This window comes from Chelon labrosus (genome assembly GCF_963514085.1).
Source record: "Chelon labrosus genome assembly, chromosome: 12".
Lineage (NCBI taxonomy): Eukaryota > Metazoa > Chordata > Actinopteri > Mugiliformes > Mugilidae > Chelon > Chelon labrosus.
This window is the reverse complement of record NC_140345.1, coordinates 25,845,434-25,873,125: the sequence shown is the minus strand read 5'-3', so window position 1 is coordinate 25,873,125 and position 27,692 is coordinate 25,845,434. Positions and strand designations below refer to the sequence as shown.

At 43.6% G+C, this 27,692-nt stretch overlaps 1 protein-coding gene across 1 annotated transcript in view; it reads left to right on the top strand.

The window, feature by feature from the left end:
• The window catches only part of adgrb1a (adhesion G protein-coupled receptor B1a), a gene marked incomplete at its 5' end in the record, with an annotated part of 116,646 nt that overhangs the window by 14,022 nt on the left and 74,932 nt on the right, over positions 1-27,692 (top strand). Inside the window, one exon of the mRNA XM_084557672.1 lies at positions 27,228-27,386. Within this exon, the coding sequence (XP_084413798.1) occupies positions 27,228-27,386 (159 nt within the window). The remainder of the gene's footprint in view (positions 1-27,227; positions 27,387-27,692) is intronic.

The following is a 27,692-nucleotide window of genomic DNA, read 5'->3' as shown; positions in this document are numbered from 1 at the left end:
ATGTCTCTAATAAGGATGGCAGAGAGAATCTGTTCCAGACAGTCCATGGTTATATGTAGCAGACTGCATGACACTCGTGTGTTTAGTGTGGTTGCAATGATAAAATGTGTCCATGGTATGAGCTACATTGCACATGTCCTTTTCAAATAAATGGGAGAGATGTGAGTTGAGGTTGCAACAAGCTGAGCCACAAACCGTGTTGTGCTACTGGCTATCTCTGTTTGTCACTAATATCATGTTTGTACACGCTTTTATCATATGTCCTAACTTTCCATAGTCTTGGTAATGTATATCACACATGTGTGTAACGTATCTAGTCTTGCTGCGAGATGAGGCAGCCACTATTTCTGCCTTATGGGAGAGAGTGCTAGTGACTCGTTCTGCTGTTACTCTTCTTCAAGTGCACCGTTTATGTTTTCACTGATTAACTGCCAAAAATTGGAGATTGTATATACACCGATCAGACATAACATTATGACCACCTTCCCAATATTGTGCAGGTCTCCCTTGTGGTGACTCATCAGAGAATGGACATGGGCCTTTTGAGGGTGTCCTGTGGTGTCTGGCAACAGGATGTTGTTAGTGGGGGGCCTTTGAGAGGCGGGACCTCTGTGGATGGGACTACAGATACTTGATCAGTTCTAGTGAATTTGGAGGCCAGGTCAACACCTTGTGCTGTTCTTCATGTTTTTTTAGTTGTTCCTAAAGTGTTTTGTGTGTGTGCCTGTGTCAGGCTGCATCCTGCTGGGGATGGCTGCTGCCATCAAGGAGTGTCATTGCTATGGGGTGGGGGTGTCTGGTCTGGTCTGGTCTAGGTGGGTGCTACATGTCTAAGTAACATCCACACCAATGAATGCCAGGTCCAGAAGTTTCCCAGCAGAACAATGTATTGTCACAAAATGGTCGATGTTATTCACTTCTCCTGTCAGTGGTCATAATGTTATGCCTGATTGGTGCAGATCAAAATTTTAAAAATTTCAAAACTGGACTTTCAGTCCTAACAGGAAACAGGTGGTAAATACTCAAACAAAACTCCTAAATAATATAAATAAATAAATCAAAACACGCTCCCAAATCACAGATATGCTGATTCACACTGGATTAGTTTTATCACAGGACCTCTGTGTTATGAGAAATACAGGACATGTAAATGAGGACGTGATTTATTCGCACGGGATTAAGATCACAGACGGCTGCTGCAATTATTACAAATTACTAGAGGTTCCCAGTAAAACTAGTCTCATCCAAATAGGGCTTAAGGTGATGAACGCAGCTATACCAGCTCAACATTAGCATGTTAGCATTTTCATACTGAGCACGTAATCATTTAGCTCATTCGGCCTCGAGCTGCTAGCATGGTTTGTTGCAAGTGCGATCTGCCAGTTGACTAAGTCTGCACATAAAGGCCGTGGGAGGTTATACCAGTGGAGCGAACAACGCGGCATTTTAAGGTTCAGGGCAGTTTCTGACCTTTACAAGCTCCACCTCCCGGGTTAAAGTCAGCGGGAAGCGACTTGAGGAATCGTCTGCCTCCTTCCCGGAGGCTGCCCCCGCCAGTAGACGGACCTGTCTCAGGTTCCTCCTCGTGGAGCCCGAGGGTTTATTAAACATTCATGCTTTAATTAAGCAATTTTACCGCTGATACTTACTAGGAGATGATAAAAGCTCGGCTCCGGGCTGAGCGGCACAGAAATGTGTGTGTGTGCGTGTGCGCGTGGGTAAAAGCGTCCTAAGCGAGAGACCATTAATTTCCTGCCATACGGAAAAGTGTGAGGATTAGAGAAAAGACAAGCTGAACTTCTTTTGCCTCCCTCATCAGTCATGTGTGACTGCAGGAGAATAGCCGGCTGATGATGTCGGAAAGCGATAGGGATCCTTCTGTTTTCTGACAGGCAGCTTGTGACCACAGCTACTCCTTCTCCATTTTCTCTTCTCTATTTTACACTTCATCACACTATTTTTTTAAAAGAAAATCCAGTAGAGACTAAGAGACTTGAAACCCCTTTTCACCCTCTCCCCCCCTCCGAGAAATACTCCATTATTGAGAGAGTGTGTTGTATCTTTGAAGGGTGAAATTGCATGTGTGTGTCAGTGTGAGAGGGAGAAAATAGAGAATATGAGTGTGGATTCTTGTCGCCCGTCTCCTCGGCTGTGGGGACATTTAATGCTAGTCCGGCTGTCTCACCGTATTCCTTCAGATTTGATGACTTGGACAATGAAGACGAATTACCTCTGAGCTCACCGCAGTGTACGAGTTTACCGCTGCCGTGCGCCGGAGCTGCATACGAAAAAAAAAAAAAACTGTCTGCATATATGTGTGTGTGTGGTTGCGTCTTGCGTGTCTGTGTGTCCTTGTTAAGAGCAGGCGGTGGCTCTGCGGGACGGCTGTAAAGGCTGCTCTCCTTGGCGATGTCACCTGGAATGACACCCAGAGGTGACACACTGTCAGAACGCACACCCACACCCACAATAATCCTGGCCAAAGCCTGCCAGGTCCAGGGAAAGAACTCATTAGTGCAGACATGTTGCTTGAACTCTTCTAATAACACACACACACACACACACACACACAAAGAGAAATACTGATATACTGCAGCACACACACACCAAATCACTCCACTTTCTTTAATGCGCCGTTTCAAGCTAAATTTCATCTTAAATCGCGGTGACATTGTTAAATCTAAGCGACCCCGGGTCTTGTTTTGTTGGAGCTGCTGTGTGAGGTGTTGCCCGCCCAGCTGCGCCGAGGTTTTAATTGGATTCTCTGAAATATCAGCAACAGTGTGTGTGGCCTTAGCCCTTGTGACCAGAAGCGTTCTCTTTGGTGTTGTACTTTTGAAAGTTGCTCACAAATTGAGAGCATTTTGTAACAACAATGTGGAGGAGGTGATGGAAAATGAATTCATTTCCCCCGGTGCTGACCTGCCTTGTGTCACTGCAATCAGGTGATCAGCTCTCGGCCAATCACGTGAATGCTGATTAAGGTTTCGGCTCTAGTTTGTTATTTTTATTTTTTCTAATTTCACCCATGGCTGACAAATTACACCGATCAGGCATAACATTATGACCAACTTCCTAATAGGTCTCTGTTGTCCCTCCAAAACAGTTGCGACAGTTGCGCCTTTGGGTCCTATGGGTTGAGGGGAGGGGCCTCTGTGGAGCATCCCACAGATAGTTGATCAGTTTGGGATCTAGTGAATTTGGAGGCCAGGTCAACACCTTGTGCTGTTCTTCATGTTTTTTTTTTTAGTTGTTCCTAAAGCGTTTTTGTGTGTGTGTCTGTGTCAGCCTGCATCCTGCTGGGGATGGCTGCTGCCATCAAGGAGTGTCTGGTCTAGGTGGGTGCTACATGTCTAAGTAACATCCACATGAATGAATGCCAGGTCCAAAAGTTTCCCAGCAGAACTTTGAATTGTCACAAGATGGTCAATGTTCTCTCATGAGTGGTTTAAATGCTGTGGCTGATGGGTGTAAGAGGATGCAACACTATTTTTCTGAGGTCTAATGGACACAGGGTAGGTACTTAAACAGGTTTTGCTTGCTCCCAATTCCTCCATTTCATTCTGGCCATTAAAAGATCCCCTCCTAATGCACTCTGAGTGTAAGGACCAGTTTACTGCACATTGGAGCTTCTTCTTAAGACGTATTGCTAGACCCTGTTAGAGTACGAGTACGCCTGTCAGTGGTCTTAATGTTGTGGCTGATCAGTGTAATGCTCAGGTAAATTAACAGGATTATCTAATAACGACAGGTGAGTCTAAATTTCTTAAACAACGATTAGATAACAGAGCTTAGGATGTCTAGCGCTTAACATGATTGGTCTACGGTCCTCTTTAGGTGCAGAGGTGCAATCATCTGTTGCCTCTTCTCTTATGTCTAAATTGCAAATACAACAGCATATGGATGAAATATTTTACGTGAAGTTGATTGTTTTATGGTTTATTCTAGATGGAAATAGGCAACACCTAAAACCATTTTAACTCTTGTCTAAATCCCTACACCTTACATTGATGTCTGCCTGAGGGCGTTTTCGTGCAAGTGCAGGGAACAGTAATATTAGAATGCAGCGTTTATCCTTGGGAGGATTCACCTATTACAGTTACAATATTTAACTTGATAAATAGCAGCTCGATATACGGGGGGAGCGTTGTTAGTCTTTTGTCATTCTTATCAGTGAGCTGTCATCCGGCGTGAGGCTAAAGCTCAGGAGTCATTTGTATTCGCAGTATCCACGGCGATGAACAAGCAGATGAGAGACAAATCACGCCTTGTGGTCTATGTCTTCTTTAATATTTGACTTCCTGATTTGTACTGTGAGTTTTTTTTTTATTTTACAAGCAGTTTTTAAAATGCGTTCTGAGTTGTGAACACACAAGAGACACATGAATTGTGCATGCATGAACCCTCAAAGTGATTAAAGAGTAGTTCTGTTTGTTTGTTTTGCAGAAATCACCACAGTGAGTTTGTATAGGAGGATAGTTTCAGTTACTTTCACTTCGCACCATCGGACAAACTTGAAATTGACCTCATATGTGCAGATGTGCAAAACAATCCTTATCCCAGTTGCATTTTCTGTAAAGGGATAATTAGCTAAAACTAGCACGCCACCATGCCAAAGCAAGCTGATTAGCATGGTTAACATTATACCTTCATCAAAGTTAGGGATGTCCCAATCAGAATCAAGGCAGATTAAGGCATTTTTAAAATGATCAGATTGGATCAGGTTTACCCCAGGCCATATTTGCAAATTGTGCAATGTGGATGTTTGGGCGATGTGTTAGCACAGAGACTGCTGGTGTCCTTTTACCACTGCTGCACGGAGAGCATACTAACATACTGAATGTGCGTATGGTGCAGCAGCTGTACGCTCCAGAGGGTCATCAGCACGGCCCAGAAGATCGTCCCCTCTGCTCACACTTGAGGAACTGCACAGTTCCCGTTGCTTTAAAAGAGCACACAATATCTGCAAAGAGCCCTCACACTCTGGTCACTCCCTATTTGAACTGCTGGCAAAAGATTCAGGGCAATTAAAACAAGGACTAAAAGGTTCCGGGACAGTTTTTACCCACAGTATAAACACTGTTCTATGCAACATCCACATAGAGCATTGCAAATAGCAATGTGCAAAAATGGGACATGTGCAGTTCCAACACGACATGCATGTATGAACGTATGTTGGATGAGAGTATGTTGTATTTATTCAACTTTGTGTTACTTTACTCTTTTACGCTGCTTCTTATAGAGTTTGTTTGTGGCACTGACGGGTCTAGCTTTGCAATTTCATTGTTTTCCACAACAATGACAATAAAGGACATTCTGATTCTGATCTTTCAATACTACAAACTGGGTTAGGGAGTTTATGGTGTTGGTTGACCAGGCCTTTTCTGCAGTAGAGAACACAGGTTTTCTGGAGCCAAGGTACGAGCTACCGTCTCCTCACTGACTTTAACAGTCCTATTTATTGGACTTAATACAGTCACACGGTGCACACGTGATCTAGGAGAATAAGCAAGATAATACGAGTCTTTATGAACCTCCAGGGAAGGACATTTAGTTCATTCAAGAACAGATCGGGCCTCAGATCGGCTGATACTGGATATTAAAAGATCGCTATCGGATTGGGAGGCAAAAAAACCTGCTCGGGACATCTCTGATCAGAATGTTAGCTAGCCTGGAAGTCAGCCCGACTTCCCCGGCAGATAAAATTTATTCTGGAGTCGCTCCATCATTTCTGATGGGAACTGATTATGCTTGTTACGTGGTTCAGTCCGCATCAACGGGGCGAACCATGGTAGATTTGTTTGTTTGGCTCTTGGTTCATAAAAGGACTAGGCTAATGATTGAAATATTAGTTGTTGATAGACATTGAATGATGAGTGGCAGTGTGGAGGGGGGTTAGCTGCTGAGTGGGCCATACAAGCCAGCAGCATTAGGTTAGCTCGAATTATCGAATTATCCTCTGCTGCTCTGTTGGGCCTACAAGCCAGCAGCATTTACTTAGTTCATTTAGATTGTAGGTTAAGCTAGCCAGCAGCATTTGGTTAGCTTATATTTCACAAGGTTTGAGTTAGCGTCTGCTGCTGAGCGGGCCATACAAGCCAGCAGCATTTACTTAGTTTATTTAGATTGTAGGTTAAGCGTCATACCACATGACTGTAGGTTTATTAGGGTTTCTCAGTTGGACAGGGCCTCTAAATGTGTTTTGCCTGGGATTTTGGCACAAGGGATTGTAACACCTAATCCTGTGTATTAATGAATTGCAAAGATCTGCTGGGCCAATCAGAAAAACAACAACAACAAAATTGCTCTGATTGGTTGCCAGACTATCCAGTTGCGTGCAGAGTCCAGATGAAGTATTACCAGACTCATCGTCTGATTGATAATTGTGTCTGGCTATTGCAGGCTACATGTTAGCATTGTCATTAGCAGCATGAGTCTAATACACAGTGGAGGAGCTGTGGGCACTTTTTATACAAAAAGACATGACCCAAAATTTACGATGCTCTTATAATATAATATTTTGGGTGAGTTTTAGTTTGACAGTTTAGTTCCTATTACAACCAAGAAATACAGATGTTACTAGAGACAGTAGAGATTTAGATTCAAGAATAAAGACATTAGAAATACATGATCAGAATCTGAGTCAAACCCGGCTGCGCTTCTGTAATACCACACGGTCTCAATTACAAATAATGATATCAGGAATAATATGCCTGTTTATCAACTTTAAACAATGCAGCGAGTTCATAATCAGCTTCTTGGAGCCGCGTCCTCCATTCTTCACAAGTTAAATGGCTTTATTTACTCGTTTATTTCCCATCAAAGCGTCACAACATGATTAGGCTGTGCCTTTTCAGTTTCTCATTACGTGTTTGATGGACTTCTTATCTTGTCATTGCTTTCCCCGCTGAAGATCACACTGCTCAATCTGATTTCAATCAAAAATTACAATTAATAATTTTCAGGTTTTTTACAGAATCTCATTCGGTTAGCGCAGCTCAGGAACCCCGATGCTCCGCTGAGAGTAAATCTTTTCACTCTGCCTCAGCTAAATCAAATTCCCCTCTCTTCTCCAGATTTTAGCTCTCGTCTCAACGTAGTGTGGCAGATATATCGCTAATGAATTATCTTTATCTGGGCTGTTAAGAGTGTCGTGTCGTACTTCTGCTTTCAGTTTAGGAGATAAATGTAGTTTTAATGCTTTGATAGTTGGATTGTTGAAGGTTAAAACTTCCATCCCTGAACGTAGCTCTAGGATTGCTGACATCAGCCAACGTCAGTCGCCTGCGCTTGGCCTCAGCTCATCGGAGGAGGTTAATAAAAAGGAAGGTGAGTTATGAGTCTGAGAGACAACTGCTTGCACTGAAATAAAATCTATAATAATTTCAGGAAATCACAAATTTGCTTAACCAAAAAAGCACGTGCTTCCGCCTTTGTGTCAGCAGTTTGTGTTGCTACCTTCCCCTTTTTCAATATAGCAATGCCCCCATGCACAGTCGACTCTGTGAAGAAAAGTCAGCTCAGAGCATAACAACACTTTGGGATGAACTGGAACATCATATCCTTAAATCTCTACTAGTTCATGGATGGATTTGCGTGGGCTTGGAAAATTTACTGTACAACAAATGACTGACAGGTCGTTTCGAGGACACCATGAATATCTCCTACATCTAATTGTGTAAAACATATCGACCACTGGAAGTTTTTACTCCCACGGCCATCAGTCAATTGAGGATAAGGTGGTGCTGTGTGGTTTGCAGATGTACAGTGTGGTGCAGACGTACAGCAGTATACCTTTAACGGTTTCACTTAAAAATAAAGTAACAGAGTTGTTAAAGTCTGATGTGCAGATGTGAAACACCAGAGTTCATGAGTTTAGAGGATTGTGTTTCGTTGGGTGCAAGTGACATCACATTTGTTAATTTCCTGTCAAAACTATCCCCAATTGATTGACAGCAGCTAAAGAGGCTATCCATGTATGTGTTTGATTGACAGCAGCTGTAGGGGCGTGTCTCTGTGTTTGATTGACAGCAGCTCTGGGGGCGTGTCCCTGTCTGTGTTTGATTGACAGCAGCTGTGGGGGCGTGTCCGATTCTATATTTGATTGACAGCGCCTGTGGGGGCGTGTCCTTGTCTGTGTTTGATTGACATCAGATGTGGAGGCGTGTCTGATTCTGTGTTTGATTGACAGTACCTGTGGGGGTGTGTTTTCATTTGATTGACAGCAGCTATACAGGTGTGTCGATTCTGTGTTTGATTGACAGTAGGAGTGGAGGGCGTGGTGTCGCCATTTGATTGACAGCAGCTATACAGGTGTGTCCATTCCGTGTTTGATTGACAGTAGGAGTGGAGGGCGTGGTGTCCCCATTTGATTGACAGCAGCTATACAGGTGTGTCCAATTCTGTGTTTGATTTACAGTAGGAGTGGAGGGCGTGTCCCCATTTGATTGACAGCAGCCATGGACAGTAGCTGTGGGGGCGCAACCCTGCTTGCGTTTGATTGTCAGTAGCTGTCAGGGCGTGTCCCCATATGTTTGACAGCAGCTATAGAGGCGTGTCCCTGTCTGTGTTTGATTGACAGCAGCAGTGGGGGCGTGTCTTTGTTTGATTGACAGCAGCTATACAGTTGTGTCCTAATCTGTGTTTGACTGACAGTAGCTGTAGGGGTGTGTCCTGTCTGTGTTTGATTGACAGCAGCTTGGGGGCGTGTCTCTGTGTTTGATTGACAGCAGCTGTGGGGGAGTGTTTTCATGTGATTGACAGCAGCTATAAAGGTGTGTCCTAGTCTGTGTTTGATTGACAGTAGCAGTGGGAGGGCATGTCCCCATTTGATTGACAGCAGCTATAGAGGCTATCCATGTGTGTGTTTGATTGACAGCAGCTGTGGGGGCGTGTCCCTGTCTGTGTTTGATTGACAGCTGTTATGGGGGCGTGTCTTCATTTGATTGACAGCAGCTGTAGGGGCGTGTCCCTTGCTGTGTGTAGTCTACTTCATACAGTCTATTACTTAATTTGTCATGTGAAGAATATCATAATCCCATCACATTTAAACCCATATTTTCAACATCCACTTGGTGTTGGGGATTTCCTAGATACAATTTCAGTTTGACTTTACCAACTTTATGTGTCTGTCAGTTTGTGTGTCTGTCAGTGCTCACAACACACTTGCCTTTGTCTCCATCTTGTCAACTTGCAGTGCCTGATGCCAGAATCTAAATTGTTGATTTCCTGCCATAAAACTGGCAGAAAGGATTCCCCGTCTGCTTTTCATTTTCTGTTTTGTCACATTAAATTCCAGCCTCTGAAAAAGATAATGGCAGAATGTATGAAAACTGAATTAAAACACTCAAAGGCCATCTTAAATGTATTCTGTCTTCAGAGCGATTGCATTGTTTTCCTTGTTTTGTCTCATTCTCTCTTCGTGGAGAGATTCTGTCGTTGCAAAGAGTTGTTTACTTTGAACTAAATGAACACTCGATTTCAGAGGCCTTTTTTTTTCAGATTTCAATTTGCTAAAATGTCGAAATTCATGTCCACCCAGGGCTTCCCACAGGCTTAAACTTGGTGAGTCCCCATGTGGCACTAGAGTTTTAAGTACCACAAGCCAGCAGTTCATGTGCGTTAAATGCCCTTTAATAGCAACCGAAGGCCTGGCGGCTCCAGCTGCAGTTAGAAGAATTATATTTAAAGCATGCAGCAACACATGAAAAATTGTTCTGCTGCACACGGAGATATCTACGTTGAACTGTAATGATGGCATATGCCTCCGATTTAAAACGGGTCAATCATCATTAAGAGCTCAGTGTATTTCTGGAAGGTTCCTCTGGTATTATTTCATACATTACAGAGACTTGCGGTACATCCAGTTCCGTCACAGGCTCAGCGAGTGGTACGTTCTGGTAGGAAACATTTAGTCCTTCATAAATGAAAGAGGATAAAGTTCTAAATCCACCTTCCTTCACACGAGACTGGCTGACTGCTTATAATGTAGAATTTAAAAATCAGACACATGTTCTAAACCGCACAATAACCTTTTTAACGTTGATTGATTGGCAAATTCTACTCCTTCAACTTGTTTTGATGTTTCTACGTTCTCTGATGTCTCTCTCAGTCTGTTTGATATCGTGTCACACATGCATGTATCCTCGAGTCCTCCTCCTGTGAGCTCAGTCTGCCTGTTTTTTTTTTGTTGTTTTGTTTTAAAAAGAGGAAATACAAGTCGCTGCCTCCTGTCTTCTCTCTAAATGAGCCGGCGGGTGTGTTCCTAGATTATTTCAAACAAGTCTGTCTTCAGCTGGTGTTTATCTTGTACTTCCTAATAATTAAAGACCAACCTCCAGAGCACCCTTGTCTCTAAAATCATTGTCAAAGCCTTGTTGTTAAACAAGTACTGGAGATAATGGATGATAATAGATTCTCAAACCGTTTCAGTCTGATTATTCCCAGTTTGCTCAAGGTTACTGACATGATTCTTATGAAAGCAGCTTCTGACTGTCACTTAATGTTGTTAGGCTGGTCTGCCACCTCCGACACCATCTATCCTAACATTTATTGTACAGATTCATGCATTGGGATGCTGTCAATGGAAGTTCCTACCAATGGTTCGCCACTTTCCCATTTGACCATTAATGGCGTCCCACCAGGTTCAATACTTGGTCCCATTTTGTTCAGCTTGGATGTGCTTCCATTTGGTCAGTTTGAAAAAGAATTTTTTTGCAGCTCAATATAGAAAAAATAAAATCTTGATAAGTGGCCCAGACCAAATGTCCAACAGTAGAACAGGCTAGAAGCCTTGGTGCTAAACTTCACATTAAGAAACTGGTTCAGTCTTCATTTTTTTTGCCTCATAGCTCGAGCTGTCCACACATTTATCTTTTCCCAACTGGAGAATTATAACTCATTATTTCCCTGCAGTTGGCTGCATTTATTTCAACATCACCTGCTTCAGAAACCAAAACTAGGGAAGCATAAATCCCTCATTTTGGCCGACATACATTCAAGATAATTCTGTTTACATGGACCATGCTTTTACTGTTTTACCTGTGGAATTTCCTCCAAAGTCTTGCGGGAAACGCCACCTCAGTAAGGTCAGCTGAGTCAGCACCTTATTTTAAAAACCTTTTAAATACCCACTCAGAGATTGGTCCATTTATAATTTAATGCTAACAACCTCTATTGATTTTATTTATCTCGTTTAAGCTTGTTTTGTTGTTTGTGTATGCTTGTTAGAAACCGTGTGCTTTTGCTGAGTAGTATAAAGCACTTTACTTGCTGTTTACGCGCCTTGTTATTTGTGCATTATATTATTAGTATTGGGAGCACAGTGGAACACCTTTTTTTACATAAATTTCATCGGTTTCAGATGAGAGGAGTAAAAACTGCTTTTAGACTGGTTCCGAACAACTGGACTCCAGCAGCTGCCTCTTGAAAAATCTCTGTCATAACAACCAGTTGAGTGAAAACACAATAAACATCTGTAATTTAGTTCCATCAGTTGCCCATTTCTGTGTTTGTCACATTGCATCGTGGCAGACAGCTCTACATTTTGGCTGCTAACGTCATGTCAGGCCATTTATTTCTCTCTTTATTTTTGTCACAGCGTTGGCAGCGGTCGTATGTTTTCATCTCTTTTGTCGCGTCTTAATGCTGCTACTCACGCTGCTAAATTTGTTTCTGTTTTTGTCTGCCGACTCCTGACTGATGGCTTACATTTTCATGTCTTTTTACTCTAATTATCAAATATTTCAGGCTACACAGAGCGAGTTTACATGGCGTTGGGAGCGTTCACCGAATTTGACACGGCGAACTGAGAGAGGTTAAGAGTATGTAAATTGCAAACTTTGATTCATCAATAAATTAGACTTTTTTTTCCTCCATCATTCACTCTAAAGTACTGCTACGTCTTGGCTCACCTCATTTTGATCTTGTTCCCTCTTCCTGAGGAATGGTTTAGAGATGCTCCTCGTCTTCCGAGGCTCGACAGCCTTTATTTTTCACTCTACTTTTGCTGATTGGAGACTTGTGTACTTGTGTTCCTTGTCTAGCAGTGACTTGACACTGAAAAAAACAATCCCCTCTTAGAATAGCACTTCAACCAGTGACACGTTCATGTACTTCTAGCCATGTTCCCCACTATAATGCCACTTAGTGAGCAATGTCGTGCTAGAAATTTGAGCCACAGCCATGTTTGTGACTCACCGCAACAATGGCTGCAAGTGGATTTACTTGAACAAACCTCTGACGAGTGTCTGACATTTTGCAGTTAATGCGGTCAGTGCCGCTAATGTGCTTCCTTTGGACCTAGAAATAATGCAGAGCGTTCTCTGATTCATTTATCACGTTGGAGTGTCTGGCGTTTTCACTGTGGTCTTTTGAAGCTCACCGTCAGAAAAGAGTCTCCTAAATTGGAACTGCTGGCGTCAAAAGACTCTCAGGACCTACATAAAAACTTATTGTGTCGAGAAGTGAGTTCGCGCGCGTCCTCACCAGGGGCGGAGGTGTAGGCCGAGAGCTTCCATTTCCAGACATCCACCGCCGCATCACCCACGGTGACCTGCGAGGCCCTTCCCTTCACGGCCCACCACGATGAACCCTGCAGCATCCCTTCGCCACCTCCTCCCTTCATCCATCTCTCTTTATGTTTCTCTCACTTTGCGTCTCTGTCTCTGAGTCACAATGCAGTCACCATCCCACACTGTGTGTGGGGATACGAGGGCTTCTGATGTATGAGAGTGGTGGAAAGCGTGGGAAGAATAAACCGCATTGCTCAGAGATCTGTGTGTGTGTGTGCATCTGTTTGTGTCTGTGCCAGCGGATCTCACAGGTTAGCGATCCCTGGATGCCTCTGAACATGTTTCATATACTGTTGCGTGTCATAGGGGTTTTTAAATGGACCGGTTTTAATGCGCTCCCGAAGTAAGTTGAAGAAAAACAATGACGCATTCATCGGGCCGTGGAGTGAATGAAGTGAGCTGCAGAGAGCTGTGGACACAGCAGAGCACAGCGGGGGCGATTTTTTTAGTCCTAATAAGCATGTGGAGGGGGAGTTTGAGGGGGCAGGGAATCCACTCAAGTCCACAGAGGAAAGAGGATCCGCTAGTTGTGCCAGTTCCCATAGGAACACTTTAGCCTGATGCATTGCGCGTCCGGGGTACTGGGGAGGGAGGCAACCTGTAAACAGCATCCAGCTCTGCACTCAGCAGTTCTTCAACTTTTGTGGAGATCAACAAGAGGCATACAAAAAAAAAAAAAAAAAAAAAGCAGGGCTGGATTCACAGCACTGCCGGTGGAGACTTCCAGAATAATTGCATCGCGTTGTTTGACAAGCAAACAAACATCGGCGTCTGAGCGCGCCGGCTTTATCAGCAGTTGTGCCCCCTCCTCCCAATGATGGATGTGTGTCGAGCAGGAAAGGAAAAAAAAAAATGTTAAAAGCCTTATTTCAGTGAGCTGTCAGTCAGGCTGGGAAAAAGTAAGAAAAGCATCTGATCCCCGCGGTGAAAGACCTTTTGAGCCTTTTCTTATCGTTCCCTCTGAAATGGGGCATCCATCTTCGGAATTGAAATGTCTGGTTGGCTGACCTGCACCTGAAACCAAAGAGTGGCCCGTGTGATATGTATTCATAGACAAAGGGTTTGGGCAAAGAGAGAGAGAGAGAGCTTCGCGGATGGCGCCGCCGTTGGAAGACGAGGGGTGTAATGGTTTGTGCTCCGCGGCTGAGAGGGTTAAAGAGATGCCACGGGGAGCGCGCCGGGTCTGGAGTGAGGGATTAACGGCCGGCCGATCGGTTTGTGTGAGCGTCTGTTTGCCATATTTAAAAAAGAGCGAAGTGTATTTTTTAAATAGAGTGCATTTCTGGCACACACTCCATTGGACCGCGCTGGCGGTTTGACACGACGGTTGCATATTTGATTAGCCATCTGAGTCACATTTCTGTCAAAGTCGTAGCTCTGACCATCTCTGCAAAACTTTCAGGACCACGTCCCGGAAAATATTCGTCCCTCTCGTTCTGTCTTTTTGCATTGTCCGTGAGTTTCTGATTCACATAGAAGAGAATCTCACATAAGATAGTTCAGTTAATATACACCGATCAGACACAGCATTATGACCACCTTCCTAATATTGTGAAGGTCTCCAGAACAGTTGTGACTCATCAGAGAATGGACATGGGCCTTCTGAGGGTGTCCTGTGGTGTCTGGCAACAGAATGTTGTTAGTGGGGGGGCTTTGAGGGGAGGGGCCTCTGTGGATCATCCCTCAGATATTTGACCAAGTTGGGATCTCGTGAATTTGGAGGCCAGGTCAACACCTTGTGCTGTTCTTCATGTTTTTTTTAGTTGTTCCTAAAGCGTTTCTGTGTGTGTGTCTGTGTCAGGCTGCATCCTGCTGGTCATTGTTATGGGGTGGGGGTGCCTGGTCTGGTCTAGGTGGGTGCTACATGTCTAAGTAACATCCACACCGATGAATGCCAGGTCCAGAAGTTTCCCAGCAGAACATTGAATTGTCGCAAGATGGTCAATTTTATTTACGTCTCCTGTCAGTGGTCATAATGTTATGGCTGATTGGTGTATGTATAAAAAAATAATAATTCTCCAACTGCTTACAGTGTTCACATCCTGCAACAACACACACCCATCCATAGATCAGAGGCACTGTGTGTGACATTTCCACATTTTGGTCCATCACACCACGTCAGTCGTCCGTCTCACACGTGTGACACATCAGATATGCATCAGATACGCATCCGTCCCGTTGTCTGCACAGTCCGGTCTACACATCTCTCACTATCCTCACACCGTACGGGTTCACGTCTTCGTGCTTCAAGTCTATTTTCTTCCGCTTTTTGAGCGTGTAGCTGCAGCGATTGTGTCTCGGGCTCTGAGTGGTGCCAAAACACGGGTGACCTACTGCCGCACACACACGCACACGGAGGGCACGAAGCGGCTGCAGCTTCACTGACACGCTCCGTCACCCTATCTGTGTACGGAGACACGTGTGCGCACCGTCCACTTGTGCATGAAAAGATGCAAATGCAGAAAAAAATAAAATGTTGAGTATATATAGAAATATCACAAAATTGTTTTTACACTTGGTTGAGGTGGGAAAGTCAGTGAATCGATGAAAGCGAAATGTGACAGTGGGAACAGACTTTGTGAATAAATGACGCAGCACATGGAGCATGGAGCAAGAGGCTTCCACTTCACTGGAGAGACGGAAACTAGAGAAACACATCGGATGTGAGAAGCAGTGATGAACTTTATGAAAAGTCATATATCCACCATGTTTTCTGCACACACATATACACCGATCAGCCACAACATTATGACCACCGACAGGACTAAATAACATTGACCATTTTGTGACAATTCACTGCTCTTCTGGGAAACTTTTGGACCTGGCATTCATTGGTGTGGATGTTACTTAGACATGTAGCACCCACCTAGAAGAGACCAGACCAGGCAGAAGAACAGCACAAGGTGTTGACCTGGCCTCCAAATTCACTAGATCCCAAACTGATCAAATATCTGTGGGATGATCCATGACCCAAAGGCAACCCCCACTAACAACATCCTGTTGCCAGACACCACAGGACACCCTCAGAAGGCCCATGTCCATTCTCTGATGAGTCACAACTGTTTTGGAGGAACAAGGGAGACCTACACAACACTCTGGGTGCAGTTTTAATTGATTTATTTGAGTTATATTATCATATAGAAGTATACACACATTCTGGCAAAATGATACTAGTGAGGTAGTAACCGTGGCACCCTGTGACGCAACAACGAACACCTTTTTCCTTTTTTTTTTCCTTTCATGACATTTCTGCATAATACTGTTCCCCATCAGCTTCACCGTAAGTGCCGGTGTGAGCACCGTGGCTCTTATCATAGCTGTCTCTTCATGTGTGAACAAAACCATTACCAGACATTAATGTTTGAATCCCCCAAAAAGCCATTAACTCCACAGGCTGAGCAGCCTCCCCTGTTGCATACCTGAGAAGGGCTCGCGTGTGTGTTGATATTCAGCCGGTGTTCTTTCCTGATTTGCAGCTAGTCACAAGTCGGATATTGTTTCAGTTCTTCTGACCAGAGAAGTGACTCCCAGAGAACTTGCCTAGAGGAACTGTTAACCCACCTAAAAGATTTTCAGCCTTCAGTTGCGAGATTTAGAGCCCCGGGATGCTCTAAATGCTGTTTCACCAGCTTTTTGTTTCTCCCTGAGAGGAATAAAATAGTGGAGAACACAGGATGAGAACTCCTATTTCTTGTTAGCTGGGTCAGTGTAGACCGAGAAAGGTTAAGACATGTGTTGGATCCTGCCCTGATGACCAGGTCTGAAGGACATTCTCCATTTTGTAGAACCAAGGTCTTGTTTTCATAGTTTCCCCTTGATCCTTCACTGACTGCATTAATAGAAGTGAAATAAATGATAAAGAAAAGTAAAATTAAGTGTGAGAGAAATAAGTAGCGAACACAACATAACATGCAATTGCTTTTTTTTCGCATGCTTGAAGGTAAAATCTTGAACTCTTGAACCCCTCTGAGTGCTCCCCTATGTGCTACTGAGCAGGTAGTCTACAGTGGCTCTTCAGAGCTTTTTCTTCTAAGAAACAGCTGCCTGCTGTTTGAAAAAAGGACTCCATGACTAGTGTCATTATAGCCTCTGAGAGAGAACTAGAACAGAGGAAAGGCGAGGCTGGACGGCTACACCATAGACTGTATATAAATACGGACAATGCGTCGCCACTTCCTCGCATTGGGCAAACTGACGCTGTTTTCCCGGGGATACGGGCGGCGCCATCTTGCGAGTTTGGAGCCAGAGTCTGAGCAGTACGGTCTAAGAGTGGAGCCATGCGGAGCTGCAATTTTTTTTACAACTCTTTACGGGGGGTCAGCACAGCAACTTGTAGTCGCCATTATGTCACGTAGCTAAACTTATCCAAAAAATTGACACTTGAACATGCATCAACATCATATTTACTACCTAAAATGACAGAAACTATCCTTGAAAAAAATGTATTCGACATGTATTTTAGTGTTTTAGTTTGGCCCAAGTCGCATCCACTAACATGGAGAGGGCGGAGCTTATGGCCTATTTTGCAGCCAGCCACCAGGAGGAGCTCTACTTGCTTTGACTTCACTTTTGAGAAGCTATTCCGCCGTCCATCTTTATACAGTCTATGGTCTAAACAGTGAGCTGTAGATTGAGCTCACAATTCAGTGTTCAGCACTATGAGCAACCTTTGAAATGATCACATGTGTGATTTGACACATTAGCGTAAAGTGGTGTAGATCATTGCTTCTGCTTTAAAGACTGACTCTTGCTTACTTGTAACTGTGCATCCAGACAAAGTTGTTTCCCTGCTCCTGAGCGATGCTTCCGGTGTGTTTCCTCCACCGATCATATGGTTAAACAGTTTGTTTACCTGCAGCAGTTAGTGTATGAATACATTACGGTTCATTTAATTGCTAATTCACTGCTTGTGTGATTCTGCAAGCAATAATATTGTTAAATATGTAACAGCAGTTCCTGTTTTCTGTCTGTGTTACTTGGTGCACTTGCATATTTTACTGTTTGGAAAGGTTTCTGTCATTTTAAAAACGGTTTATCAGTTAATCAAGAAACAAGCATATATAATCTATATGAATATAGTCAGAAGTTGCAGCTCTAGGCTTCTTGTTGTGACAAAGTGATATATTACCTTGTTTCCATGACACTGAATTTACTTACAATGCTTCATTAAGTCATATAAATGATGATTCAAATAAAAAAATAGTAGCATTTTCAAACTTGAAGCTGGCGACCCAGTCAAGCCCAAGATATTCAAGGGAACTGAAAGGACTAATGCCTTGCACCGGATAACAGTCGAGTTCCACCACTGTTCCACTGTTGGCCATTTGCATTTTGTTTATTTTGCATGAAAATATGCAGCCGTGCCAAATGAACTCTGAATCTAACAGACACGGGTTACATCCACAGGCTGTATGCTGGCATGGTACGTGGTTAACTGTCTGCTTAATGTCACAAAAGACCCAGCAGGGGAGGTGATCAGGTGCCAGGTGCTCTGCAGTGGGTTCACCCACAGGTTAAGCCTCCCACTCTACAGGAATACACAGGTCGATGGGATTAATTGTATTTATTGGTTATTTATATCTAGGATCTTGAATACAGGTAATGTATCCAACCTGTTGAGATGTTTGGGGGTATTTTATAAATATGATGCATAAAAATGTATGCATAAATTAACAATAAAAACACAAAGCGTCATCGACCAGTGAAACGACAAATGTTTTAAGCTTCCCTCGGGAGGACAGAAGAAGAAGCATTTCCCTGCAGTCCAGCCGGCCTGAAACAAGTCCAGAGGCCAGTTAAAGAATAAAAAATATGACAGAGTTTAACAGGCCTGCAGCCACGGAGCCAACGGAAGATTTAGTCCTTACAGCTGGAACCCTAAGGGATGAAAACAACTCCCCCAAACAAGTGGCTTTCAGAGGACATGCATAAAGTAGCTGACAAAGACCTCAACCCATGTCTTTGTCAATGTCTTTCTGCTGGACCGGTGCAAATTTAGCTTTGGTAAAATGGCACCACCATTGGTTACAACTACCACGGTTAGAAGCAAATAGAATCATACTTTATTATTTCTCTGACCCAATCACTGGATGGGTTAAATGCATGTATGCGCAGAGCAGTGGGGAGCAGCAACCACCTGGGTAGAGCCTGTGGAGCAATTTAGGGATTAGGTGCTTGGTCAAAGAACCTCTGTCCCTTTTGGTCCTACATACATTTTCTGGTTTATGGTGAAGTTATTGTCCTTGTCCCTCTCGTCTGCAGTGATCCAACAGAGTGATTTCCTTCAGTAAGTCAAATTAATGGCCACATTAGCTTTAGCATTAGCACAGCTACCTGTTCTCTCCACTGAAGAGCAGAAACTCACTCAGAAGACAACTCCCTCCCTCACTTAAACACTAAGTGCTTCACGTTATCATGGAGAACATGAATACATGGACATGTTCAGTGAACACTTTAGGAAATGACTCATTCCTTCTGACTGCATGAAATATATTTCATGAGTAACGTGAACGATATCCGACCGAAAGTAATTTTAATGTTTAATCCAGCGTGTTCATAGTTTGTCGCAGCTGTTTTGTAGCCGCTTCGTATCTAATTCATTCATCGTTTAGTTCATTACTTTAGATGACACATAATGATACTAAATATAGGGTACTTGGTATTAATGTCAATACAGCTGGTTAAACATATACATCTACTTATGGTCACAATATTTTGAGCAGTGGAGGAAACTCCTGAAATCTATAGTAATTAGTTCATTTGTGGATCTTGAACATTATACTTTCGCCTCTAATTGATTCTCTTCATTCTCTGTTTTAGTGTTTCTCAACTATTATATTTATAATCACAGGCTGAAACAGATCAAATCTTATTTGAAACCTTATTTTATCTCCATGCGTCTTTAAATAAGCAGAAATTGTAATTATTTACCATGTGTTTTTGGAACCACCGTATAACAGTTGATGATGGACAAAGGAAGGCGTTACCTGAAGTCAACAGTCGTGTTCTTTGCTAACGTAAAGATGAAGATGTGACCGACGACACCATGACACAAAGACCTTGCCTGTGTTCACATAAAAGCACAACCATAGACTGTATATAAATATGGACAATGCGTCCCCACTTCCTTGCGTTGGCCAAACTGACGCTATTTTCCCGGGAATACGACTTTGGAGCCAGAGTCTGATCAGTACGGTCTGAGAGTGGAGCCACGTGGAGCTGTGATATCATTGACCTGACCACAGTTCCTCCAGACTCACTCGCGTTTTCGTTTAATTAATAAAGCGCTCGCCACCAGTTACGAAGAAAAGTTGGATTATACACTGTAAGCTACTTATTTAATTCTTACAGTCCTACAGGATTGGCATGGCAACTGGTGGTCGCCATTATGTCACATCCTGTTTCTATAGCGTCAAATAACCAACTAAAACTAAACTAATCCAAAAAATTATATTAACTACCTAAAATGACAGAAACAATCCTTGAAAAAAAATTATTTGAGGTGCATTTTAGTATTTTAGTCGCATCCACTAATATGGAGGGGGTGGAGCTTATGACCTATACTGCAGCCAGCCACCAGGGGGAGCTCTACTTGCTTTGGCTTCACTTTTAAGGAGCTGTTCCACCGTCCATCTTTATTTACAGTCTATGCCACGACATCAGCGAAACTTAGAAGAGGCTGATTTCCGTACAAGGTCTGTCAGCCACAAGTGTACAAAACACAAGGAGCCCTAATTTATTAGAATACATTGTGTATTAGCAGTTACACTGAAATTTTGCATTTCTCACATAAGCCATTCAGAGCACACAACAAACTGTCTCCATAAAAGCATCCTGCAGTGAACATGATTTCCTGCTACTAAAAAATAAATCAAACATAATTCCTTCTTTCACGCGGATTCCTCCACATTCCCTTCCGTTTGACATAAGCCAACCATTTTTTTTTACCCCTCTTCTCATCTCCCCCCTCCTCTTATCTGTCCTAACGTTTTTTCCCCCCCCTTCTCTTTCTGTTCCTGTCTGCCTTCATCTCTCTCCATCCCCCTCCCCCCTCTCTCCCTCCGCTCTCTCTCCTTTCACCGCCCGTTATCTCCGCCGTGCAGTTGACTGCTTCTGTCCTCTGGGTGTCAGCACTCGCCTCCTTATCCTTCATTCGGCTGTGCGGCTTTGTGTGAACCAGTCACCCCGTTTTCTGCCTGCGTTTCATGTTTTCGTGATTATTTTCCCTCTCATCCTCTTGTCTCCGTCTCTCTTAACGCCTCCCTCCCTCCCGTCCTCCCCTCCTAAAGTGCCTGCTTGTTTCCACAACAGCTGTCAACGTCATATTTCACCCGTTCCCGGGTCCCATCGCTGCTCCTTGCGCACACACACACACGCGCACACACACACTTGAATCAATAAATCTGCAGTAACCCTATCTATAAGAGGTATGTGCCCGTGAGTGCGCGGTTAGTGGCAGCTATTGACAATTTCAGTGGTGCAGAAGAGGAGCTGTAAGAGGAGATTTCCATCCTCTCACCCCGTACTCCGAATAGGAGGCAAAGGTGACTTTCAGAAAGTTCATTACTGACGGAAAAAAAATATGCATGACACACACATGTATGCACTCAGTGAGCCGTGAAGCCACTTGTGCAGCTCATACAGGGGTAATTGAAGGGGAAAATGTGTGTTTTGAAGAAATCTGAAGGTCGAAGTAAATCGGGAGGGTTTTTTTGTGGGGGTGGGGGGGTGGGCGTTGAAGGAGGAAGGGTTTAAGGCTTATTGTGGCTCCTTGGAATCTGCTGCGGCCGCTCCTGCTACCAGGGGTGTTCTGACAAAAGACCCCCCTCTGAATTATTAAGAACATAATGAAATGTCCTTGCAGAGGGAGAAAGACAACACCGCATCACTCCCTCCCACATCGTCTCGCCTCCCCCTCACCCCCTCCCTCCCTCCCTCGTCGACCCTGATTATTGGGCAGGAAATAAAATGAAAAAAGTTCTATCCTTTTTTTTTTTTTCATTCTGCAGAAGAATGAATCTTATCTGTAAATGGACCCGCCTCCGTCCCTTTCTCGCCTCGCCAAAGCCTTCATTTGACAGAGGGAGCTTCTGTCCTTTGCTCCAAACTGCTCTTAATCTTTCTCTGTATTCATAAAGCGTATTTGTTCACAATAAAGCCAGGATGATTCAGGAGAGCAGCTGAAGGTTATACCGATGCATCGGGCTCACGCTAGTTCCCAAAAAACAGAAGCGGTAAAAAAAACAAAACAAAAAAAAAAACAAAAAAAAACACTTGGCATGACTACTCTGTATTATTTAATTAAACTAATGTTTACTGCAATACACGGTATACGCGCCTACTTAGAAAAACACCCATCAGAATTTGAAAGAAGGGCTCTAGTGGTGACCTTATTTAGGGAAAGCAAACGGCAAGGACGAAAACACAAAGGAGAATTGAAAATGTTCAACCCCTGAATTGGTTTGCAAAAAATATTTGAGTATTTCCAGGAAACTAGCAAAACTGATCTCAAAGTAATGGATGGTGCTGAATGATCTTTAGAAACTCAACACTCTATATCATCCACTCAGCTCAGGCCCTCTACCAGAGGTCTGGGAGCGTAAGCCCTATTCGCACAGGTCTAGTTTTATCTGGAGACCTCTGGTAATTTGTAATAATTGCTGAGGCCGTCTGTGATCTTAATCCCGTCGGTCACGTCTGTGATTTGTTACTCGTAACACAGAGGTCCTGTGATAAAACTAATCCAGTGCAAATCGACATCTCTGTGATTTTGGGGGGGTGGGTGTTCACATTTTCCAAGACTTTTGTTTGCGTCCCGCCTTTTTTCTGCCTCTTGTCACTTAAAAATCATGAAGGATGTGCTGTAAATCAACGTTTGGACAGATGTTAGGGTGCAAAGCGGAGATGTCGTGGACCCATTAACCCATTTAGGCAGATGAAGTCATTAAATCAAGCATTAATATGTTCATCGGCAAAGGTGGGGCTGATTTAAATACTGCCAGGTCGTTCGTAGTAGTATCAAAGTATATATTACATACATTTTTTATCATCCATTAGAAGCTGTCAAAAAGTGTAAAATGTCCTCTCACACTCAGAGGAGTGAAAGTAGCACATAACTATACACAGAGTTTGCTTGTCCTGTGCAAATGCATCACATGACGTAGGGGGAGTCATTTCTGAATCACATGACGTCCCCAGGTAGAGATAGATAGATAGATAGATAGATAGATAGATAGATAGACAACTTTATTGATCCCTTTGGGAGGTTCTCACAGGGAAATTGACATCTCCATCGCATACAGCACTGTCAGACATACATGTACACGAATAGAAAGCAGTAAATTAACCCCATTTACCCAACACCCAGAGAATAATAATAATAATAATTATTATTATTGTGACTGTACATACATGGCTATTGCATAAATAGAAAAATACTAGCTGCATATTGTTATTGCACTCATGTTATTGCAGATTAGTTGGAAGGGTCGGAGAATCAGGATATAAGGAAAACAGGAAATCAGGAAAACTGGCTGCCCCACCCGTCATTCAGTCCCTTTCCTTTTTGTCCTGAGTGGTGGTTAAACAATTTGATGGCACGGGGGACAAAGGAGTTCCTCAGTCTATTTGTCCTGCACTTTGGGAGGAGCAGCCTCTCACTGAAGGTGCTTCTCTGGCTGCTGAAGGTCGTGTGCAGAGGGTGGCTGGCATTGTCCAGGTAATCCCGTGTGAATCGGGCTTTAGCTGTTCCTGGTAGTGCACTCCTCTGGACAGAGATCTCGGACGTTGTCTCCGGATCCGTTCCTGGGCGGGACTCGAACCCCCGACCTTCCCATTCTATCTACGTCTCTTGGGTGGAATTCAAGCCCCGCCCCCTGCTGTACTTGCTCCACACCCTTGGTGGGAGTCGAACCCCGCCCTCCCGTACCACAGTCAGTGACCTTAACTGACTTGGTCACATTTATCATTGCATTTGTTGGGCCATATTAATCTATATTAATCTATATTTGGTGCTTAAAGTCACATTTTCTCAGAGGATTATTGTCTCCTAGAGACCCCCAGTTATATGTAATACTGGCGTACTTCTCTGTAATTTGTCAGGTAAAAAGTACACTGCAGAAGACCTCCCCTTTTTCTATGGAAGTTACTAGTTACACGTCAGCTTCAAACCAGTGTCTCTGTGATTTGCGGTTGGTTTTTATTTATTTTTTTGTTTCCCTCTTTGCTTTTGGAAGCTGTGTTGGCATGCATACACAGCACGGAGACCCATTCACAGAAGAGACGCAAAGAAAAAACAAGCTCAAAACTATCAGATCTCAAAGGGGGTCATTTCTAAATCACCTGGTGTACACACGCAGGTAATACTAATTCAATACAATGCGTCTTAGTCTCTTGACATTTCAAGACAGTGCAGCCTTTTCTACAAATCTATGTGCAAATTAGCCGTGACACACTGAAGTGACAACCTTGAAGATGACGTCATGCTACCTGTCCGTTACCTGACCCCTCCGTAACAAACCAGTACATTTTCATTGGCCTTTTATGACTTCATTTGATGCGTGGTACTGGAGAAAAACAGGAAATAATGGGGCAGGAGGGAGGAAATCAAACCTGCATCACTGCAGTGGGATGTACAGAATCAGTTCACAGGGAGCCCTCCCAACCAGGAGAGCTGTTTGGTCGCCCCTCCTATTTTTTTTTTTTGTTTGTTTGTTTGTTTTTTCCCCATTCCGTCAGGTGATATTTACTTGCAGGTCTATCAGAGGGTTTAAAAACCGCTTCATGCACAGGTGAGCCGACAAGCGAGTCTGCTGCAATTGTTCCGCCTGCCCTCTCGGCTGCGAGTGATTTAATGCACTTCACTAACCGTGCACGCTTTGGGGATTTTGCAGGGTGACGTCACCACAGGCAACCAGTTTAACACTGTCAGTGCAATTTACAATTTATCATAGGCCCAGTCACCATTATGTTACTTCACTGGTTTCATACATGGCCCAGAGCTGTGTGTTTCTGACCTGTGGAGCTGCATTACTACTCATTTGTGGTCCTTGTCAACCAGCTCAGTCTTCCTGGTCTGCAGGTATCCACTCCTACCTGAATGCATAATTCTCCAACCTGTCTATGATGCCTCTTATATTCAGTCATTATAGCAGCTGTGATGAGACAACATTGTGTTGCCAGACACCACAGGACACCCTCAGAAGGCCCATGTCCATTCTCTGAAGAGTCACCACAAGGGAGACCTGCACAATATTAGAAAGGTGGTCATAATGTTACACCTGATCGGTGTATGCAAGCAGTATTTAATCCTCTGATTGGAATTCACCTTAGCAGACATAGCTTTATGCTGGGATTACTACATTACAGGTCCAGTGTTGTGTCCTTTTGTTGGAGACCGGTCTTCCAGAACATACCATGATCCTGTGGTTTCTTCCTGCTCTGTACTGGTTATGTGCTGAATGAGCGCGGTCGCAGTGACGTGGGCAAATCCAATTTCACGGCCATAAGTAAACACTCGGACGACACTCGGCCAGCCTGCTGACAACAAACAGATACTGACCGTGGTCGCCGGGTCCCGTTAATTCCATCTCTAAAAGGAAAGGGAAATCATTTACAGATTTGCGCTTCTTTTTGCGCAACGATCCGTCTCCTTCTATCCATAAAGTTTGACTCATCGCACCGACACATGCGGGATTACGCACAGCTGTAGAAAGGAACTGTGGATGTGTGTTTGTGTGTGCATGTCTGACTCTCTTGACTGACTCAAGGGCTCTCCACGGCGCCCTCCCACATCCCGGGACTCACCCCAAAGGACACTGACTTGCGAGTAATTAAAAAAAACGTGTGTGTCTGGATGCTGGCCAACTTCATGTTCTATTCATGCAGATTAATACATATTTGTTGTCGCCTGTGGGGGCTGAAAGGCATCTGTCTGTGCTATTAAACATTTATGAGCATGCAGGACACAGAGAGCGGGAGAGAGAGAGAGACAGAGAGGGAGAGAGATTTGGCAGCACTTCACTCGCTCCTCCTCTATCAGCACACATCTTAATGGAGCGCATTAAATCAGAATGGTCGAACAGGGAGTCTCACAATGACAATGGCATTCATCACACCTCTGTTTTAGAGGAAAAATCTCCCCTCAGATCCTCTTTCACTGCTAGATACCATCAGTCTGTTGGGTTCTTTGCAGGAGCGGTGTTGCAGGTTGTTGCTTGTCTCATCCGCTGTGCATTTGCTTTGAAAGGGAAAACTAGCAAGCTCAATAAGAAATTGGACATATTAACACCTGAATACCGTGGGTTATAAATTTTTAACTCATTGTTGATCTCTAGTGGGAGGATGGTTGGCAGGGCAGGAGGAAGTTTGGTGGTTGAGATGTGAAGGACATCACAGAGGTAGCTGTTGGTCATTCTGGTTCTCAGTTTGCTTTTCTATAATACAAAGTAAAGTTATCGTCAACTTCCTGACAAAGAGTTTATGGCTGTGAGGTTTCTGTGGAAAATCTCATCACATCTAATCAACACACAACTTGTGTTTCTAGACATCTGCAACGGTCACCATCTGAGAAAGGTTTCTCATGTTGGGCAATGAGCTGAGGACCTCAGATCTGGCTGTTGTGTCATTTTCCTGTGTTTTGTTAGCATGGATAAAACCAGTTGTATAGCTTCAGGCTAGCTGCCATTAGCTTAACTTTCTGCTCTCGTTCTGCACCAGTGTAGGTGTTTGATGTTTGGTTTCATGGTGTCGTCGTATATTATACTCCTAAAGGCGGGCAACAGATTCATTTCATTTCAAACAGACACACTTCCCCTGGTTTTCTGTGAAGAAACATTCATATTTCCACCGTATCTGAAATGCATGTAATGAGCATGTCTTTGGATGGTGGGAGGAAGCAGGACAACATGCAACATCCACACAGAAAGGCCCCAGTCGGTACCAGAACCTCCTTGCTGTGAGGCATCAGTGCTAACCACCAACACACTGTACCATCATACTCTCTGCAAAATTAAACTTGACTGTATTGAGTATATTGACCACGACACACATAACCTATGATCCCCCAGACAGCCGTTAAACATATTGTGTTGAATGGCATCAAATACCGTATGTGGTAATGCCAACACTAAAATCAGATTAAAATAGAAACTTTGCACACTGTACATTATGTTATAGCAAACAAAAACAAAAACAGCTGTGGTCAGCAACGATAACAGAAGTAAAGGCTTGCTGGTGAATATGGTATAACTCCACTATTGTAGTTTTTATTTTTGGTAGAATCATCTTTTTAAACTCTGACAATATCTAATCTTTGCATTGTTGTATTAGGTTGATGCTGCTCTTTATTTAAACTATACAGCTAAACAAGCCTTGAGATATTTGGTTCAATTTAAATATGGAAATGTGCAGGTTTGAACAATGTGCGGTTGCAGACGATGGCGCTACATCGTTTAACCCACTGAGGGCAAATAATATATATATTTTTTTTTATTTCTTTCATTCATGTAAACACAATGCACAGCCCAGCAATCATCATTAGTAAAAACGCTGCTTTTGTTTTTCTTTCAGCCGAAAATGAACTTATGTTTCACACAATTGCTGACAGTAACGCAGCCCTATCTAACTTACCGTTATTGTTTGTGTGTGTCTTTCTAGGGGGCTGGAGTGTGTGGGGCCAGTGGGCTCAGTGCAGCAGTGAATGCGGAGGCGGGATCCAATCACGGACTCGGACCTGTCAGTCACCCCCGGAGGAGTCATTCCTGTGCGAGGGTGTAGTGGAGGAGGGCCGTCCCTGCAACTCGCAGTCCTGCACCGGTGAGCTCCTCATCCATGTCTGTCAGTCAGTGACGGATCTGTTTTTCAGCTCTGTGGTTTAAAAAAAAAAAAAAAAGAAACGAGTGTGTGTGATGTGTCCAAAGTGTCTTTTTTTACAGCTATTTTCTCTTTCTTTGGCTTTCCTTTTCTTACATCTTGTTCATCTGCTGGCGTATCCATCCTCTATAAGTCAGTGTATTGACTTAAGGAGTGCATGTTGGAAAGGGGACTTTGATCGATGAGAAAAAAAAAAAAAAAAAACATGGTCAACCTTTTTGAAGACCATGCATGCACAGTTTGCCAAAA